This window comes from Lepisma saccharinum, chromosome 19 (genome assembly GCF_977018435.1).
Source record: "Lepisma saccharinum chromosome 19, izLepSacc3.1, whole genome shotgun sequence".
NCBI classification, from domain to species: domain Eukaryota; kingdom Metazoa; phylum Arthropoda; class Insecta; order Zygentoma; family Lepismatidae; genus Lepisma; species Lepisma saccharinum.
In genome coordinates, this window is record NC_139247.1 from 5,461,050 (window position 1) to 5,482,591 (window position 21,542).

The window sequence follows — 21,542 nt, forward strand, 5'->3', positions numbered from 1 at the left end:
TTCTTTAGAACTCAATATTTAATCGTACTGGGATGATGCAAAAGCACTGAACGTATCCATAATTTCAAAGTTCTTCACATTAATGCTGCTACAAACAACTCCAGCCCTCTGATGGCCAGGGCGTGCCATCAAATTTTCTTTGAGTGACCCGTGATCTCCACATCGAGTCCCATCGCCGCTGTTTTCTGGCTTTGGAGACCGAAGACCTGCACATCATCTTTTCAAGCATCTCCTCAATTGTCCTCACAATGCTGTCAACCCGAAATTTTGGGCATTCCGACTGGGACCGCTTGCTCTAAAACTAGTAGCGACTATGCTACGTGGGAGCTATGCTTATTTTTTTTCTTTATCTAAAGTAATTTTTTCTAATTTCATCTAGCATCATCATCACAATCAGCCCAAAGAACAGAAAAGTGCGCCTTCTTAGCATTGTGGTGCCCATTTGCCTACTTGCTTTAGGAGTTTTTAGTGCCAACAAATCTGCACCCATACTCATTACTTTCTAAAACGATAGAGTTACATGCACTACTTAAAGTACCAAACACTCTAAAAGACAGTTTCATATTACCGGCAGATAAACCTTGCTGTGGTTGTAAACACGATGGCTTGAAGAGAGCCCAAGTGGTCCTTCAGTGGTTCTCTTCTTTTCGTCTTTTCTCAAATAGGCCAGATCATAAATTCGAAATTTGGGGCGGCACACCCTCAAATGTGTTGTCCGTTGGCTTGAAGAGTAGACAAATAACCATTTTATGGTGCTTGTCCTCTGTCGAGCAATAATATACGACAGGAAATTGAGGAAAGTTGGATTCACAAATACGTCGCTGTTCCCTGTCGGCGAATTCTGACTGATGGCTTGACAAGAATGGACACTGTTGTCCGTTACGAGAAATTCATTATTTGTTATGGTGAAATTTTTCATTTCACAGGAATTATGTTCTTCTTCCTTTCTCTTCCCTCTATTCGAATGCAATCTCGCTTGCACGCACAAGAAATTAATGAACTACTTATTTAGAAGTGTGAGGCCCTGTGCGGTGACACGCATCGCACACCCCTAACGGCGGCCATGATTATATGCATTATATGCACTGTACATTAAATTTTACATTATTCCCTTGATTATGAGATTTCAATTTGGTGCAAGTGCCCTAGAAGCAAGAATCCCGATCGGAGGAATATGTGGTCTATACAGGGTGATAAACAAAAGTTGTACTGGAACGAGTTTACAATACCAGACCCCTCTTCAATTTCTATGAAATTTCGCCTACTCACTGATTGAGACCTCCTAATCACGAATCTACATGTAATGATTTTGGAGCTAATGAAGTATACTTTCTATGATATTCAAGTATGTTTTACTCAAAATTGCATCCTAATTACAAAAATTATGGTGGAAATTTAGGTAATAATAATTAAAAAATTGAATTCTTAAGCCTGATTTTCTAAATGAAGGGGTTTAGTCTAAGGCTTGATGTTTTTTTATGTGTAGACCTACCTGCAGGGTGTCTGTAAATAAAATATAAGTGCTTAGAAATGCATCTCTTTTTTACAGCATGGGCTCAAACATGGCCGTTCATTGAATTTTGACAGTTTTCAGGGTCAAATATCTCAGATGGGTCTCTTGAAAAATTCTGAAATTTGGCACAAAGGAAGCCCTGCATGAACCTAACTCACAGTAAAAATCTCAACTTGTTTTGGTCAAAATGAGGTAACGTATGTCACCTAATTTCTGACATTGCAAAGTAAGGTTAAACTACATCCCATACTTAGAATAATTAAGTATTTTCTTTTTCTTTTTTAAATTTGGGTCAAATAAAGCCTCAGAAAATATAGTAACATAAGGTTTTAATACTTGACTTACCAGAAATTGAAATTACAAGGTCTGACAATTGAAAATCTGTGAAATCTCATTGCACAAGGTTTGATTTATTAGGTACCCATGACCAGTTGGTGGTGTCAGCTCCAGTTTCCTACTCATTCTCTTTGTCAAATCAGGCAGAATTATTTGTTCTTTCACTAAGTTCCTAAATAAATTATCAGAAACCTTCAGTTCATCACATATATTCTTTCTTGACCAAGTGGTAGCAATCAAACTGATCATTCTGACATTTTCAATGTTATTTTATGCTAATTTACATTTTTCTTCTTATAATTTCAATTATATGATTGTACTGGCCATGCAAAGGATTGTCACACTTGCCTTCCTTTTCTTCAGTTCTAATACTATGTGAAAAGCAACTTTCCAGTTTCCTTTGCACTTCTTGCATGATGTGAATAGTTTTTCGAGCAAGAGCACTTTATTATTTTTCTGCAATCAGCCTCCTCAATTTTGAAACAGGGGATACATCAAAAGCAGAACAGACTTCATGCATTTCCTTTAGTTTTTTTTGGGTTGGCACAAAGACATCATTTACATTCTGGCATTTAAGTGAGTCACTTTCTCCAGATATGAAAATTTTACTCGAACATGTCAGGCATATTGATTTAACTGGGCTTACTTGATAGTTTTTTGCCTTACCATATGATGCAAATTAATTTTAAAAATTCCTTAATTAACTTCTTCTTTACGTAGTACTTCTGAAGATCACAACATACTTTACCATATAAATAACTATTTTCAGTGGTATTTGCATATTGTCTCTAAGTCATCCACCTGTAGTCTTGACCTAAGAAGTGTTTTATCATTTTCACCGAGTTCGTTAAGATTATTTAGGTCTTTGGGACCCTTACCAAAAGTGTATTTATGACAGTCCTCTCCAGTTAAAAATTCGACAGAACACTCCATTTCCAGTTCACAGATAACGAACATTCACAAGTCATTACTCTCGACACATTAGGCAAAGGAAGAATGACAGCAGAGATTGTCCATGCACATGTCAATTCCAGGCTTGTCTCACATTCTATCAAAACATGTCTATGAATCTTCTGTTGTGCATGACTCACGTCTATTTCAATGAATGTATTTTCTTGAAAAATAAAAAACGTGGAATAAAGGAAACAAAAAATAATATATTCTACCAGCTTTAACCCTCCAAGTAAATAGCCTACTTACAATGGAGTGCCCAAGAGGGGTTGGTGGGGGTCATAACCCAATACCTTTGGGCTAGTATTCCATAAACAATTACGTCAAAGGCAGGATAATGAGTCAAAAACAGGGCTGTATACTAAAAAAGTATATGTAACCACCCCTCTCCTCCCTTTCAAAATTCCTGAGCATGCCACTGCCTATCTTAAGCTGCATGTACTGCTACATTTAAAAAATGTGAGGGAGCTCAGTTTTGGAGCTGACAATACCAACTGGTCATGGGGTACCTAATAAATCAAACCTTTTGCAATGAGATTTCACAGGTTTTCAATTGTCATACCTTGTAATTTCAATTTCTGGTAAGTCAAGTATTAAAACCTTACGTTACTATATTTTCTGAGGCTTTATTTAAGTCAAATTTAAAAGGAAAAGGAAAAAAACTTAATTATATATTAACTATATATTTCAGAATTTTTCAAGAGGACCCATCTGAGATATTTGGCCCCAAAAACTGTCAAAATTCAATGAAAGGCCATGTTTGAGCCCATGCTGTAAAAAAAAGATGCATCTCTAAGCACTTATATTTTATTTACAGACACCCTGCAGGTAGGTCTACACGTAAAAAAAATCAAGCCTTAGATTAAACCCCTTCATTTAGAAAATCGGGCTTAAAAATCCAAATTTTTAACTATTGTTACCCAAATTTCCACCATAATTTTTGTAATTAGGATGCAATTTTGAGTAAAACATACTTGAATATCATAGAAAGTATACTTCATTAGCTACAAAATAAATTTTGTTTCAGGTCTCTAGCTCTAATGGTTTTTCAGATATTAAGGTTTCCGTATACTACCACATGAGCAAAAAATGCCATGCGCCATGTTGGAAAAATGGCTGCCGCAGGAGAACTAAAAAACAATTTTTTTTAACATTGATTTTGATATCTAGAAACATGTACAAACGTATGTACTAAAAATGATTTTTTTTCTAAAATGGTCGTACAACCAATTTTTAAAAAAATTGTTTCTTTTAACATGGAAGAAAAGCAGCTCCACAGAAGACGAGTTTACAATACTGGAACACTCTCCAATTTCTATGAAATTTCACCTACTCACTAATTGAGACCTCCCAATCACAAATCTGCATGTAATAATTGCCAGTCAAGAGAAAAACGAAATAAACTATGTTTCCTAATGTAACGTAACCTTACCGTAACAGCAGCAGCTCGACGGAAGATGCCATTTTCCCAACATGAAGAAATCAGTGTGCAAAACACCATTGCCAAACTTACCTAATCAAACGAGTCCACATTCCTAAATAATATATTTTTTTTTTAATTTGCCACTTATAACTTCATTGTTATCAGTAAGTACAAGAGTCTTCAAAATGCCATTGCCTTCAGCTTTTATCATTGAACTTGGTCTCGTATCGGACAAACAGATTTCTTCAAATTTACAGGAGAAATTACATACCGAATGCAGTTTCTTTATAGTTGTGGAAGTTTGGGGAAGTGTTTTCTTGCATTGTTCATTGAATTTTGCCAGTAAATAATGTATTTTTCGATATAAAATGTGTGACCGATGCACGAAAGTTGTTGCTTCCATTTCCTTCCAGTTGGATGTTGCCTGTGTGTGATGACGTATTCCCGGTCAATCTCGGTCAGTGTTTCCAAACACGTGTTTTTGTAACTGAAGAAGGTACATTTCCGCGAATGGTTTGTGGGGCTATGTGTCAATGGTTCGTGGGGCTATGCATTTTTTTTCTAAACCAATTTTTAACAATTGTGACCGAAACATGACCCAACCTACCCTAACCTACATAGGTGTTTTTGAGTGGAGTGGGGTGGGATGGAAACACTGCATGCTGACTACAGTAGTGAAACTGTGACCGCCATTTTGCATGTTACTGAAGGGAAGAAACAACGAAGAAAACTTACTCGATATGTCGCAAATAGAGCTTATTTCTGTGAAATAAGTGAAATGCCACCTTCGACAATGTTTCTCAATGCATAATATGTAAGTACGAATATTCAAATTAAAAGAACTAGCAAATTTCAGCCATTTGTCCGATACGAGAAATTTACCAAACTATGTTAGAAAATTGTTATTCCAATACTTTTTTACCTTTTCCTTGGTTTGGAGACGGAACGACTTGAGATGACCGGACCCCTCTCCGATTTTCTTCATATTTGGCATACTCACTAATTGAGACCTCCTAATCACGCATCTGAAGTTAAAATTTGTAGGAAACTTCTAGAAATTGCAAAAATAAGGGGTTAGTTTTCGGAATGGAAACTCGATTTTCGCGATTTTTTTTTTGTTTCACAACCACATATATATATTCCTGATACTACCACGACACCAAATTTAAACTATGTTTGCCTAACCTAACCACGCGCCAATGGTTCGTGGGGCTAGCATCAATGGTTCGCAATTTCTAGACGTGACCGACAAATTTTAACTTCAGATTCGTGATTAGGAGGCCTCAATTAGTGAGTATGTCAAATATGAAGAAAATCGGAGAGGGGTCCGGTCATCTCAAGTCATACCGGTGTGAATATTACCAACGTTAAGATGTCACCTTAAACAAGTTATGGTACTAATTTACTATCCTTCGGACACATTTATTTATTTGTAGAGAAGAAACTACTTACCGTAATAAGTTCCTGTAGCATTGTCGAACATCGGGAAGGTGTTTTGTGTGATTTGGGAATGTTTCAGAGCTGAAATTCATGTTCTTCGTTGAAAATTAATTCTCCGACGGAGATAGCGTTTGGCGCGTACATCTTCATACACCATCACGTTCGTACACCTTCGTACACCATCACCTTCGTACACCGTCGTGACTATCATGACGTGTCGTGATTGTGTTTTGTTGGTATCCAGTGTTTCGAACTCCCTGCGTTTGCGACGAGAGTTAGAACTGTGGATCGAGGGTTTGGAGAATGACGTGTGGTGGGTGTGTTGTAAAGTTTGTGGCGGGTGTGGACAAACCATTGGCGCGTGGAGATGTTAGTAGGGCCACGCAAAGGTTTCAATAGTTAAAAAGATAGCCCCACGAACCATTGGCGCTAGCCGCACGAACCATTGGCGCTAGCCCCACAAACCATTGGCGCGTGGATAGGTTAGTAGGCCACGCAAAGGTTTCAATAGTGAAAAAGATAGCCCCACGAACCATTGGCGCTAGCCCCACGAACCATTGGCGTGTGGATAGGTTAGTAGGCCACGCAAAGGTTTCAATAGTGAAAAAGAAAGCCCCACGAACCATTGGCGCTAGCCCCACAAACCATTGGCGCGTGGATAGGTTAGTAGGCCACGCAAAGGTTTCAATAGTGAAAAAGAAAGCCCCACGAACCATTGGCGCTAGCCCCACAAACCATTGGCGCTAGCCCCACGAACCATTGGCGCGTGGATAGGTTAGTAGGCCACGCAAAGGTTTCAATAGTGAAAAAGAAAGCCCCACGAACCATTGGCGCTAGCCCCACGAACCATTGGCGCTAGCCCCACGAACCATTGGTGCGTGGATAGGTTAGTAGGCCACGCAAAGGTTTCAATAGTGAAAAAGAAAGCCCCACGAACCATTGGCGCGTGGATAGGTTAGTAGGCCACGCAAAGGTTTCAATAGTGAAAAAGAAAGCCCCATGAACCATTGGCGCTAGCCCCACGAACCATTGGCGCTAGCCCCACAAACCATTGGCGCTAGCCCCACGAACCATTGGCGCATGGATAGGTTAGTAGGCCACGCAAAGGTTTCAATAGTGAAAAAGAAAGCCCCACGAACCATTGGCGCTAGCCCCATGAACCATTGGCGCGTGGATAGGTTAGTAGGCCACGCAAAGGTTTCAATAGTGAAAAAGAAAGCCCCACGAACCATTGGCGCTAGCCCCACGAACCATTGGTGCGTGGATAGGTTAGTTGAGTTAGGTTGGGATACATAGTTAAAATTTGGTGTCAGAACGCGAAAAATAAAGTTAAAAAGAAATAGATCTGATTAAGTTTGTCGACGGGCATTTCTTGGGTTCCGAAGGTTGAAACACTGCATAACAATTGAAAATCGAGAAAAAACAAGGCTGATGCGTCATTCCTACGCGTTATTATTTACGAAGGTGTGCACGCCATGTTGTGTGTGAGGCAAACAGAAAGGTAGGAGGAAGAAGTAGTTGTAAGGTGAAAAATTGCTCTTAGTTTCATCAAACCAACGTCAATACACGTTCAGGAATGTTCCGCGAAGCAGATACGTAAGTTTGAATGTCAAAAATTTGGCAAAAGAGAAGCCGGACGCGCAATTATGTAGGAAGGTGTACTCGCGATATTGTGTCTCAGGCAAGGGAAAACACCTACCAGAAAGACGTTCTGGTAATGTGAAAAATTGCAATTAATTTCATCAAAACAACGTTAATACACCTTCAGGAATGTTCCGCGAAGCAGATACGTAAGTATCAATCAGCCATTCTTTTGTAACGGACGTGACACGTACACAACGTAAAAGTATTAAAAAATACACTAATTAAGATTTGTATCCATTTTAATTATTGAGAAAGGTTGTAGTCACTGAAATGTACAGTCACAAAAATTGTCATGCCAAATACTTAACTGTATTTGATTTTATCTGATATGAAAGAGGTGTAACGGACGTGACGTGTAAAACACCCTGTAATGAACATAGGGTTGGGTTTTCCATAGTTTCTGTTAATTGGACAGACAAATTAACTGGTAAATATTTGTTATAGTAATGTTAATATTTCCTCTTTTAAGACTATAAAGTATGACCTGTTAAAAGTTTTGATGTCTTATTGAAAAATGTTTAACTTTGTAACGGACGTGACAAAGGATTTGTAACGGACGTGACAAAAAAGTGCATAATTTATAATGACAGTTTTTATTTGAAAAAAACACTAATATTATGTAATACATCCTTGTACATAATAATAATATAGTTATACATAGTTGCAAAAGTTTAATACTACAATTCTAGTGAATTAACATTAATTAACATAAAAGAAACAGGTCTGGGAAAGAGATTAGGCTACATTCTGCTAGTTATGGACTAATTCTCATTTAATAAGCAGGTTGAGTAACAAAAAAGACATTACACCTTTGTGGACACTAGGTCTATAGACTATTTATGTTTTTCTCAGCACAGGTCGTAAATTATCACTTTACTGTGTCACAACATACTTCATTCAACACTTCCTTGTTAGTTTTTGGAAAACAGGCTGCTGCCTTAGACAGTGTTTCAGTCATAAAAAATTGCATGCTTAATGCAAACACACACTGTGTGAGGCATATCACTAACCGGGAGCACATGTTTTGGACGTAAGCTATAAAACTTACTTTTTGAAATTTGGTCATGTGGATACAGCAGTTTATATTCTTCATAGGCCTCGCCAATACCCAGTTGGTATAAACTGCGTTTACCAGTGACAGGGTCTTTCACTGATTTCCCGTCTCTTTTCCCAGATGCGTGACGACTTATTTCATTGCACTGGAGAAACTCATTCACTCTTTTAAGACAATCTGATTGAATCTTTCTTGGTCCAGTTTTCTTAGCATTCACAATATCCTTTTTTAATTCTGAACCTAAGTCTTCTCTTACCAGTTTTCTAAATATTGCAACCTTCTTAGTAGGACTGTTAGGTAATGCATTTTTTATTCTCTTTACTGCTTTGCCATTTGTTCTTGGACTTTTGTATGAACCGAGCTCACTCTGACCACCATTTTGAATCACCTTCTTTCTTGCTCTATACAACCGCTGTCGTTCTTTATCTTTCTGCCTTTTTTCAGCTAACAGTCTTTTATCTTTGGTCAATTCATTTTTTTCCTTCTCTCTCACTTTCCTCTTCCTCAATTTATCTTTCTCCAAATAAGCCTTCCATTGCTCTTGATTCTTTTTTCTCTCTTCTCTACATTTAGCTATTCTTGTCTTGTTGGGAGTGGGAGCCATAATCTGAAACAAAACAATAAATTTAGAGCCAAATAACCTATAAATAAATGTAGGGCCAACCTAAAAGTAACATTTAACATAAACATTTGTTGCAATGTTGAATATTTATATTATTGTCATGCCTTTGCTAATAAGTTTCTGTTAGAATTGTGAAAAAACATGTTGAAGTTGGTCAGCTCCAGCTGGTTTTGTTTCAAATAGATTTTAAACATAATAAAAGGTTGTTTTATTATCAAAACATGTTAAAAATAGGTACTATTGCTTTTCATTAACAGCTTAATACCATTTTGAAGTATGTGGAAAGTTTTATTTCTTTGTAGCATAATGGAATCTGAAGCTCTGCTATCAGTTGCACATGGTGTTTATATCTGAGTGTTGTTAATTCAGTCTCATTAGTTCTTGTATCCTTATTTATTAAACAACTTATAGTTTTGAGTATATAATTGCATTTTAATTTATAGAAATATTTTTTAGGTTAGGTAGGCCTACCTATTTTATGAGACATTTTAGTCCTATCTTGTATGGTCTGAAAACTGAATTAAATCTTATCTCCCAACAACAAATAAATTTTGAATTACATAAATAAAGAAAATTTAGTTCTACTTTTACAGAAATATGAAAATCAGGCCAGAAATATGGACCCTGCTCTAAAAGTAATTAAATGAGAGGAAAATAAATATGAAAAACAAGCAAAAAATATAGTATTTTTTTTTTGTCACGTCCGTTACACTAAAGTTTGTCACGTCCGTTACAGGATTTTCACAGGTAATGCTATTTTATACAAAACAGAAAACACTAGAAATCAATAAACAATGCACATAACCCCACTTCTACCAAGAGTCACTTACATCACATTATTAGGGTTGGTGTGATATAAACTTATTCATGTTTTTTGTAACGGACGTGACATTTGTTCTTCCCCTTCTTAATAAACAAATAAACAGCTTAATACTTACATAAATCAATAACTCTTGAGTGTAAACAATACTCCAGACATCAATATTTCTTCATATAACTGAGAAGAACAGCTCACTGGATGATTTGATTATGTTCAGCTGTTTACAAAGCAGCTGATTTTAACTAACAACTGATCACATCTCAGTGTTCCAACTTCAATGTAAGGAAATGTGATGAAAAATAAAATGAAATAAGAAATAAATGCTTGAAATAGTTATTCTAGATTATTTGCTGCTTAGCTAGGCAGTTTATATGATATTTTAAACAGTTTTCAATTTTCGCTATGAGGTGTATGTTATAAAAGAAAGGCTGCAATGTCAAAAATTGACGAAACCAAAAAAATAGAGGTGTCCGAAGGATAGTAAATTTTTACCCAAGTTATTAATGCTTACCAACATGCCGAGCCAACTCTCAATTTTTTTTACAATGTGTATTCCATTTTCTTTTGCCTTCAGAATACTTATACTTTCGTTGAAGCTAGTTCGTGCAGAACAGAAAACACACTTCGAATAAGCCATCATTTCGTTTAACCACTGCAGCATTAACTTAGCCTCTCTTCATCGTTCATTTGTAATAACATTGTTACAATTACATATTTCACATAAATAGGTCGTAATATGTTATTTGTGACAGCTACTACAATTCTTTCAATCACTTTTGTTAACACCACCACCAAATCACGTCAGATGTACAACTTGTTTGCCACAGATTAGATATAGGTTGCTTGCGTTGCTACCACAGATTACTACTTAGTAGCTAGGGTTGTTAGTTTCGTTTTCGGTTACTCTTATCGCACAACACTGGAACAACATTGAGTTCTGACGTCACCGGGAAATTCATTCTTTCCTTCTGCGCTTTCCGTGCACCAAAAATGACGTCAAATTCAGTGAAATTCGGAAAGCTTCATGCCGAAACAAATGAAAGTTAGGTTCGGAATGCGCGCGTATAGACGGTGTTAAAGGCGGAGCTACTGCGGAGCATGCGCACTCGTCTGGCTCCCCTGGAACATCCGGTTACGCTTACGGTGCTATGGACGATAATATGAAACGGCAAAGTGGAGATTCTTTTACATGGAAATAGCGTGTCAGCTGCATAGCATATGGTTGCACAGTTCGATCGGGAACAAATTTATTGAGTCAAGTATCACTTCGTAGGTTTCCGAAGGACGTAGAGACACGAAACCTGTGGATACAAGCTGAACGAAAAAAGGATTGGTACCCGTGCAAATTTGTACGACTTGCATTTCGTTAATAGCATGTTGATCGCTTATCTGCGTATTGTGGTGAAAAGAACGACTCTTAGTAACCGAAGCGACACGCGACAGCAGTGGTTCACACCGAAGAGACAAGCGACACAGGCCCATTTAGTCTATAAATAAGCGCATGGAAAATCAAGTCTCAGGCGGCACAATACACGCGTTTATGAGGGAAAATTCACCATCAGTGACTAAATCACAGACGATATTTCATGAATATTATATATTTTCACTTAGCGACATGTTATATTGGGAGCGTTCCGAAAGTCTCAACGAAAGTAACTGGGCTCGTGAATCTGGTGAAACCAGTTATTTTACGGACTTATGGGACACTCTAGGCGAAAGCGCAGGCGCAGCGTTTTGTTTAGAGAAAGTTTCCGCATGGCGTCAGCGGAAGGAATGTCCTTATGGCAAAAATGAACTCTACTGTGGACACTGTTACTCATTTTAATCACATTCTAAGAACGGTCAAGGCATACTCATCTTGTGCATGTTGCTTCATATCGCTATCTGTTAAAATTATAATACATTTTCCGAACTAGTGCAGTTTGAATCCATCAGCACGCGCTTTGTCTGCAAGGAGCAGACGATTTTCACGGAACAAACCAGCCTCCTGGCCCGTGCGTTTGGTGAATCTCGTTCTTGCACGAAACGCATGGAATGCGACTTTTGGGACAGCATAATGAAACGCACGGAAGCACTTATGGAACGGCCAGTTACCATAACTCGTTTAACGTGTTAAACTCGTGTGACTTTCGGAACGGGCCCTTTGCATTTGCAGTACGAATTTAAGTGATATTTTTATGTAAAGATATCGAATTTTGCAAATGGATGCTTTCCTGCATGTTGCAGCAGAAGATGGACGCATGTTTTGATGCATCGTCATGTTCTATTTCATTTTGCGTGCAAGTGAAGGAGAAGTAGTATTTAAAATGTCGACAGTTTTTGCTTGCCTCCAGTATATTCGCCTTCCGTGCAACAAAATCGACGTGACATTCCGTACTATTGCCTACAGGACGCACATCACGAATCAAAACAAGCTCGAGTGCAGACGACTCCATTTTGATCCACCAGCCGCACCAGCTCTTGAGGCTGGTGTAAATTGATGACGTCATGGTTTAGCCTGGTGAAAGCTTTGGTGCGCCCCGGTGAAATACGGAAAGCCGAAGCGTGCATCAGCGGTGTACCTCCGTCCACTGGTGAAATCTGGAAAGCGCGGATTGGTAGGCTAACCGCTCTTTCCAGAATTCACCAGCGTGCATCAGGCTGGTGCACCAAAAATGACGTCAAATTCACATCCCCTTACATTAACCCAGCACAACACGGATTTCTTCCAAATTCTTCATGCCTTACAAATCTGTCTTCTATGTAATCCTATGCCATAAACGCAATTACTAATCATAATCAGTTGTATGTTGTGTACTTTGATCTGTCCAAAGCTTTTGATTCAGTGGATCACCATTATTTACTGCATAAATTAGCTAACAGATTTAATATAACTGGAAACACGTTAAAAAATAGTGAAAGACTATCTAAGAAATAGACAACAACGTGTTATACTTCCTGGAATTAATTCTAACTGGCTTCCTGTTATATCTGGTGTGCCGCAAGGAAGCGTTCTTGGCTCTCTGTTATTTGTATTAGTATATCTGCATGATCTCACAGACCTCTTTAATTCCCCCATCTCAAGCACAATTCTAATGGTCGCTGATGATTGCAAGATTATGAGAGAAATAAAACAGCTATCAGACATACAACTTCTCCAAAATGACATAAATAGATTCTCCGAATGGTGTAAGCGATGGAAACTGTCCACAAACCCTTCGAAATGCTCTTACATAACAATTTCATTGAAGCAAAACATTCTTGAAGGTAATTATACACTCACCGACATCACTCTAGCAAAAGAAACACAACACCGAGATCTAGGTATCCTCATAGATTCTAAACTAACTTTCCATAATCACATATCAACCATCACAAAAAAGGCAATGCGTATGCTAGGCTTACTTTACAGATTCACCGAAATCCATAACCCGAAAGCACTTTCTATTTACTTCAAAACAAAACACGGAGCAAGGAAACTTTCCACACTGCAACTCCAAGACTCTCACTCATTCAACGTTCACTATTTCATAGGCTACCAAATCAGTTCAATGTCATATCAAACCAAACCGATATATTCAGTTCGTATCCATCTTTTATCAACAACATAGAAAAAATTGTATGTAAGTAATGCTTTTGTGAAACACATCTGTTTACCTTGGAACTGTCTTGACTTGTTTATGTTTATAATTTGTTTATTTTATTATATCATGTTTCGTGTGTTCATTTTAACACTAGTGTACTGTTTTACTGTTGTTTCTTTCCGGTTTAAAATGGCTTCTGCTGTACTGGAAATGTCAATAAATAAATAAATACGGAAAGCATCATGTTGCACCAAATGAAAGCTAAATCTGGAATGCGAGCCGCATATTCACGTTTATTAGGAAAAAATCACTGATGGTGACTAAATAACAGAAATTATTTCATAAATATTATATATATTCACTTAGCGACATCTTATTTTGCACGTGCACTACGAATTTCGGTTGTATTTTTTTGTAAAAAATGTCGAATATTGCCAATTGATGCTTTCCTGCATGTTGCAGCAGAAGACAGATGCATGTTTTGATGCATCGGCATACTTTATTTCACTTTCCGTGCAAGTGAAGGAGTAGTAGATGCTGGAACGCTTACGAGTTTCGAATCTCCTCGTTCGTAAATCTATTAATTTAACTATATGTTGGCAAAGCAAGTGCTATTTCTTTTTCTGAGGGTAGAGCCATGGCACGGCGGCTCACCCCTAGAGCCGCCGCTGAGGATGAGTGATGATATGGTGAAATTGATGAAAAAACACCCACAAAGAACATCCATGCCCAGGCCGCGATTCAAACTCGGGACTCCTGGCGTCATAGCGCGCAGTGATAACCACTCCGCTAAAGCGGTAAGTGTTTACTTCTATTTCATTATATCTCTCGTATTTACAATAGTTTTCATTTTAACAACTAATATTTGTATTTTAAAAAGTCACACTAGTTTTGACACGTTGTGGAAAATACTGACACTGAAGCTAACATGTGCGCTGGGAGGGAGAGGCAAGTGCTGGCGAATACAAAGTGGGCACCGCGCGCATTATTACAAATTTCGGTAACAGAATAAATTATTTCTAAGAGAAAGGTTCTAAATTACCTGTACATTCATCCCCACTAGTGATTAACTTGCATTTTTCTCGTCTTAATCTGTTCTTAAGATTTGTAACATCCTCTTAGCAGACGAATTACGTGGCAGGAGCAAATTTGACACAGGCGTGGCAGCAGCAGACTCGGGCCGTGTCCGGATTGGCAAGCGCTCCGTCCCGTTGCTCTCGCGTGCCGTCGAAGTCACGTCCAAGTCGTCCGAATCTACATGTCCCCTTGTAGTGCGGTTGTCACTTTTCCCGCCAGGTGTCAGCCCGAACTTCACCCACCGCGCCCTGGGGCGCAGGCGCATCGCTCGGAAGCAGAAGGCAGACGCCAAACAAACATGACAATGATTTCCACCTATTTACAACCTTAGTGACAATGAAGTTCGACCAGTGACAAATATAGGAGTGCGTTTTGAAAGAAGGAGAACACATGCATATGCTGAACATATTTTATTCAGCAGGCTACATGGAACAAAGGAAAACATAAATTTCCGCTGCAACGCAGCAATGTATGGTGTCCACACAAAATAAAACATTTTCGTCCATCTACACGTGACATTGAAGTTCGACCACTGTTAGAGGGGATCCTGTTTACCATGGTGTGAAGCCGCCCCGTCGGCGAATAACTGTGGCAATGCGTCGGGGCATGCTGCGGACGAGTCGTTCAAGGTATTCCACATCGATGCGGTGCCATTCCTCCTGCAGGCAGGCTATAAGAGCAGCCACTGTGGTGGGTCCCCTCTGTTGCACACGTCGCTTAAGAACACGCCACACATTCTCAATGGGCGAGAGGTCGGGACTCGATGGTGGCCATGGCAGAGTTCGCACGTGATGGCGAGTCAACCATTCTCTTGTCAGCCGCGCTGTATGAGGCCTGGCATTGTCGTGTTGAAAGATGAGACGTCGCCTGTGGAACAGGTGCCTTCGCACTGTGGGAAGATGCCGATCCAGTATGCGTGTGCATTCACAATGCCCTCACAGACGTGTAGTGGGCCAACCCCAGATGACGTCATGCATCCCCATACCATCACTGACGCAGGTTTCTGTACCCGACGTGCATAACATTTTGCTTCATTCTGTTCCTCCTTCCGACAAATGACTGTTTTCCGTATTTTCCCGTACACAACATTGTAAATGGATTCGTCCGTCCACAAAGCCCTGTTCCACTGCCGAAATGTCCATCCCCGGTACATTCGTGCCCACCGTAGTCGATTGCCTTTGTTCAACACGGAAAGGAAGGGTTTACGTTTCGCCTTGTACACTCGGTAACCGCATCGCTGTAGGTAACGGCGAATGGTTCTGGTTGACACTTCAATGTGAAAGCGTTCTCGAGTCCACAGTCGTAATTCGGCCACAGAAACATGATTGTTGGTCTGGATATAGCGCCTAAATATCCGTAGGTCACGCACGCTCAGCAGGCGTTTTCGACCGGGGGGCCTTACCTGGCTCTGTAGTACCCGTATTTTGGTGGTGTTTGATGATGCAGTGGACGGTTGACTTGGGTAAGTTCAGTTGGCGCCCTATTTCCCGTTCACTGAGTCCATCCCGTTGCAAATCCACCACTCTTGTCCTTACGGTGTTGTCAGTAGGTTTGCCCCTGGCCATGGTGATGATGCACTGCGGTTCCTCGGTGCACAGCACGCGCTTATATACGGCGGACTCCCTTATCGTGTCCGTGACCTCATGCTTCCGTCGAATGCGCCACTATCTGGAATTTTCCGTATGAGTCTGGTGCCTGGTCGAAGTTCAATGTCACGCGTATTGTTCCCCGTTTTCGTTCTTTACGTGACCTTGGGTGCAACATGCTGGGATCACGATTCTTGCCTGCTCACATGCCTCCTCTTACTCACATGCGTCACTTCTGCGGGTCACCCATTCCACCGCCTATGCCTCTGTGCATTTAATCACGTATTCCTTTCTGGTCGAACTTCATTGTCACCAAGTTTGTACTACTCATATTAAAATTGCAACACGCTATTTCATCATTTACAATTTTTCTACATTCAGTATTATCGATAAAATGTTAAAGTATAACTGAGTTTTCCATCGTCTATTCAGTAAATGTTGTCTGTACAAAGTGAAAGTTAGAATATGGCAGCCAAGCGCAGCGTCACAGCGAGTTCAAGCGTGCATCTGTCGCGCCTCTCTGCTCTTCCCTCTGACTCCACGTCTGCAGCGAATTCGGACAACGGAGGTTGGCTGAGTCCCCGGATGAAACGGTGCTTTAGGTGACATCTCCTGCCGATTCGGACGCGGCCTCGGCCTTAGAATAATCCGCCATGATTGATAAAAAGATGGAATATCTTGAATAATTTGAATAAGCGAATGAATCGATTATTTAGAATCGATTATGGCCATCACTAAACTAGAGTTTTCTCCTGTAAAATTGAAGAAATACGTTTTGCGGATACGAAAATTTTACCGAAATATTAAAATGGTTCTGTCCACACACGAAAATAAATTTTGGACCACAGACAAGTGATGGGCATAATCGATAAAATAATCGAATATTTCGATTATGTTAATAATTCGAGATATTCGATCTTTTTTGTCAATCCTCGATTACAGCGCCGTAAATAACGTAGTGTGGAAAACGATAGCACGGTTCTGCGCTCTCTGGCTGGTTCCACTCAAAAATAATCCGCTAGAGGCGCTGATGTTTCACCCGGTGCTTGGTATTCGTCTGCTTATAATGGAATTAAATTGAGTTTTCGCTGCAACGTCTGATTCTTTTACATGAAGCATTTCTATGAATATGATAATTGCTATGATATTTGGTACAGTGGTCGCGAAGATATTAACGAACATTCTAGACAGTCGACCACGTCCTGTTATCGTCATGCTTTCGTTAATAATACGGGAGAAAAGATACGCGTGGAATGCTCTTGCAACTAAATTTTTGTGTATGAATTAGGTTCAGTGTTATTATCATCATCATCATCATTTTTAAAGTTATACACACTGGAGCATTTGTATTTTTGATATTTACCGTTTCTTTCCATCCGCTTTAAACTAATCGCGGCGATGATGATAATGATGATTGCATGAAACGACAAGGGGAACCCCACAAAACTTTCTTAGTGCCATCGACATGAGTGTAAGGCAACTTTCAAACCAATGGGACAAGCGACACGGGATGTTCACACTGTCACACTAGTGACACACACTTCCAGACTGTGAAATAGCATTCATTGCACTTGAGGGTCCAAACAGCAAACGACACGTTCATACGGCGTATTCGCGTGCTACTTGTTACTTCGGTCGGAAAGGTCCTTAAAGGAAGGGTGCTGAGACCGAAGCGACGCAGTAGTGTAATTGATGCTATAAGCATTTCGAGAAATGATGACCCCCTCAGGCAGATTTGCCTACACTTAAAACTAGCTCAACATGAGCACATGAGCTTATAGCTCAAGTGTGGAACCCTGTCTAATCCAAGATTTTTATAAAAATGCCCTTGGGAATTTTCTGTGAAATGATGAGCCCTCTCAGATTGATTTGGCTACACTTACAAAAGCCACATCTGTGAGATTTTTGTCCATAATCCTGTCAAAAATATGCCCCTCTTGATTTTTTTTTGGATACACTTAAAACTAAGCCAAATGTATTAACACACACACACACATATTTACTTCCGGTCCACTTCCGGTTTAAGTTCAATTGGGTACCAGGCTCAACTTGTATATCTAGTATTAAGATAATGTATTTCTTCTAGAATTGCTCTGTGACTCTCTCATTTCTTACATCATAAACATATGATTTTTCACCTATAAGAATAACACTACATATGGTGTCATCGGGGAGTGTATTATGGAATTCACAGATAATTTTAATGTTTGTCCTGTCATTAACCACAACTTGTTTTCTTTTTGAAGTGTTGATGACAAACATGGGCCTCTGTGCTTTGAATTCATCTGGTGTGTAATACATGTCAGTATTGCCAGTAGTGACCCTTTTGTATGATGTAAATGCCTCATATAATTTAAGAAAATCATCCTTGGACATGTCTAAATTATAATTTTCTCTAGGAAATACCTCATTTCTGCCATTTTTAAGATATATGTTCTTGATGTTGCAGTTATCAAATTTACTTGAATTTTTTTCCTGATTATTGTGTTTTCCAGTCTGAAACAGTACCACCACAAAATCTGGCATGTCATATTGTATACTGGAGAATGAATTTGTAGCATCAAACTCATAATAGGTACCAGATGCAGGCTTCTGTACACATTGATATGTATAAAATTGTAGAGGAATCTGTGGATTTTTTATTATATCTGCTTTGTATTTAAGAGCATAGCTGGCTTCATATTCAACAACAGGGATTCTTAGCTCCATAGTCTGAATAAGGCACTTGCCTTCATCAGGTAGGGTATTAGGCATAGCTTCCCCTGTAGAGTTTAATGTACTGTACCTCATCAAAGCATTATTATCATTGGCAGCTCTTCTAAATGTAATTCTTAAACCACCCTTCCACATAATATCTTTGTAATCTGAGAAGAATCCTGGCAACAGGCGCATGGGGAACAGCACAGTGTGGCTCTTAGATAATATCTTATCACCAGCCTCAAATCCACCTATTTTGTAGTAAGAAGCCTCGGTTTTGGATAATTTTAATGTGGCCAAAGCTGTGGAGGTAATGCCGGGATAATCTATTCTGTTTATAACAACACCATGTTTTCTGATCTCAATTTCAGAGAATAGATGCGGCACAAAATTGTCCACCAATCTTATATTTGAATTTGCGGGATAATCGGTACCATCGAGCTTTACAACATCAAATTTGATGTATAGATCTGCTCTGTGGGGGTGTATAAAGCCATCCCCTACATCAAGATCAACCTCAATCTCTGTGTTGGGTTGATTTAAATTTGCAAATGTCCTCCTGTTTGGAGGGAATGATTGTAGCTCATAACTCTCAATATTTTCCATTTTTTTGTATGTATTTTTATTTAAATATTAATTTCTATGATAGCAGTTGTTGTGGCTCCAGCAAAATCAACTAATTCTTCTTTTTCATTAGTGACCATCAATTCAATGTAATCTATTCTATCATGACACACAGGAAAATATAATGTTGGGGATGGATTGTAGATGATGGGCTCCATGAATTCAGAGTTAGGTTTGAATGTTGCAATGATTCCTGTTTGTTTGTGAGTGCCTATGCCATTTGATTTGGTGATCATACCCTCGGCCACATTACAGTGAATATTCAGAGTCTCTATGGCTAAGAATTTAGGTATATTAATAGCAGTGTGTTTGATGCCTGCTTCAAGTTTTGTGTTGTTCTCAAAGCCTAACAGCTCTCCTATAGTACCCAGATCCACTGTCTCTGTAGCAGATACAATCTCTACTCTGTGAGTGACAGAATTTTGACTTAACACTACACCTCTGGGTAATTGAGCATTTAAAGTAGATAGATTATACTGCCCTGGAGTGATGACAATTTTTTCATCACCAACTGCAATTTTGTTGTTGTGGTGTGTAATATTAGGGATCAAGTACATGCCATAAAATGCTCTGAGAGCTATTGTTTTGGGATACACTATGTCATCATGTAATTTGAGTTTCAATATTGAATTTTGGCTGGTGAGATGGAATACCCCCATGATGTTTTAAATACCACAAGGCCTTTTGAAAATCTTCAATTGATGGTTTATTTATTTGAGACATATATCTAAGAACAGATAAACACAAATGTCCACAATTAACATCTTTGAAATTTTGAACACGGGCATTATTGTAATAAAGATTAGCTGAATTTAGATATTTTATTAAATTTTCAGGTGGAACACCTCCAAATGAATCAAACACAAATGCCTTATTGTTTAAATATTTAAGATAACAGATCCAGTGAGTGCCCTGATTTTTGTACTTATCCAAATGAACTATGCCACACTCTTTGTTGAGTGGTTGCTCTGGCAAAGAATCAGACATGTACACACCTCTAAAATGTTTGATGCCCAGTGGCTTGATTAAAGCTTCAATATCTTGGTTTGTAAGCGGCTCTTGTTTTTTTTAAACTTATTCATGGCTCTCTTAACACCTTTGCCTTGTTTCTCCATGGCCAGGTTATGGCGCCTCTGCTCATCTAATTCTGCCCTATTTTTCTTGGCATCTATTACTGTTTTTGCTATGGCAGCTGATCCCCCAGCCAAGCTCCCAACAGCCCCGAGAGCAGCTAAGATGGCTGGGATAGTAAATATAAATCCCCCCACATGTGATTTTTTTCTAGATTGCTGTAATTTTTTTAATTGGGGGGTGCTAAGCAACAATTTCATACCATGGCCCTTGGCAATACAAGAATTTTTTTTCTTGCGCTGCTTTTTGGTTAAAAGACTATCAATAGTTTTAAGAGATTTAAGACCTGCATAAGGTATTTGATACATAACACCCTTGGCCTTCATTGTAGGTTTATTATATGCATATTCACAACACCCACCCCAGTTTTTGTTTGGTGTTCATAGCTATGGTGGTTCCCAATGCTGCTACTCTTTCACTTAAAGAAGCATTTTTGCTTACAAATCTACCAAATGCAGCCTCTTCTAATTTCTTGTCTGCAACATGTCTCTTGTCAAGATCAGAATGTGTGTTGTATGCTATATCATGGTCTCTACAAGCAGCATCTAGGGGATTAACACCAGGATCACCTCTGTTTAATCTATGGTCCAATTTTGTGCCTGGACCACAATACTGATAACCTGGAATGTGTAGTTCAAATGGCAGCTTGTTTATAATGTCATTAACAAGCCCCCGACCCTCAGAAATATTCCAAAATTTAGGTGGTAGAGTATTAATAATTTTTATAAGATATCCAATCCCCTTAGTGTCATTCACTATAAAATTGGACAATTTGGTGCTTATCATGTCCATAATTCCAACCTTTTCATTGTAAAAATTGTGGTTGCCAGCATTTTCCTCCCCAGCTATCACCAATAACCTATCTACAAGTTTCCTGACATCATCAACCCACACAAATTCTTTGGGCAGTGTGTTGTAATGTTTGATTCCACTGCCAGTCTTGATCTGTGACCATATGGGCTTGATTAAGTTGTTATATTTTGCTCCACTGCTAGACTTGACTCTTTTTTGTGTGGGATCATTGTTCTGGTATAGAGCATCTGATTTTATTAATATTTCTT

The 21,542-nt window shown here is 39.0% G+C and overlaps 1 protein-coding gene across 1 annotated transcript; it reads right to left on the bottom strand.

Moving 5' to 3' along the window:
* Positions 1-18: 18 nt before the first annotated feature.
* Positions 19-10,117, bottom strand: LOC146003058 (uncharacterized). Its single transcript, XM_083141224.1, has 3 exons — positions 9,922-10,117; positions 8,356-8,968; positions 19-206 (listed from the first exon to the last, which is right to left on the bottom strand). The coding sequence occupies exons 2-3, from the start codon at positions 8,963-8,965 to the stop codon at positions 19-21; spliced, it is 798 nt and encodes a 265-aa protein (XP_082997350.1). The 5' UTR covers positions 8,966-8,968; positions 9,922-10,117.
* Positions 10,118-21,542: the final 11,425 nt, after the last annotated feature.

Coding starts and splice junctions, on each gene's coding strand:
- LOC146003058 (XM_083141224.1), bottom strand. CDS start 8,965: ATGGCTCCCACTCCCAACAAGACAAGAATAGCTAAATGTAGAGAAGAG. Junction 207..8,355: donor ACATGACCAAATTTCAAAAA/GTAAGTTTTATA, acceptor GATGATGTGCAG/GTCTTCGGTCTCCAAAGCCA.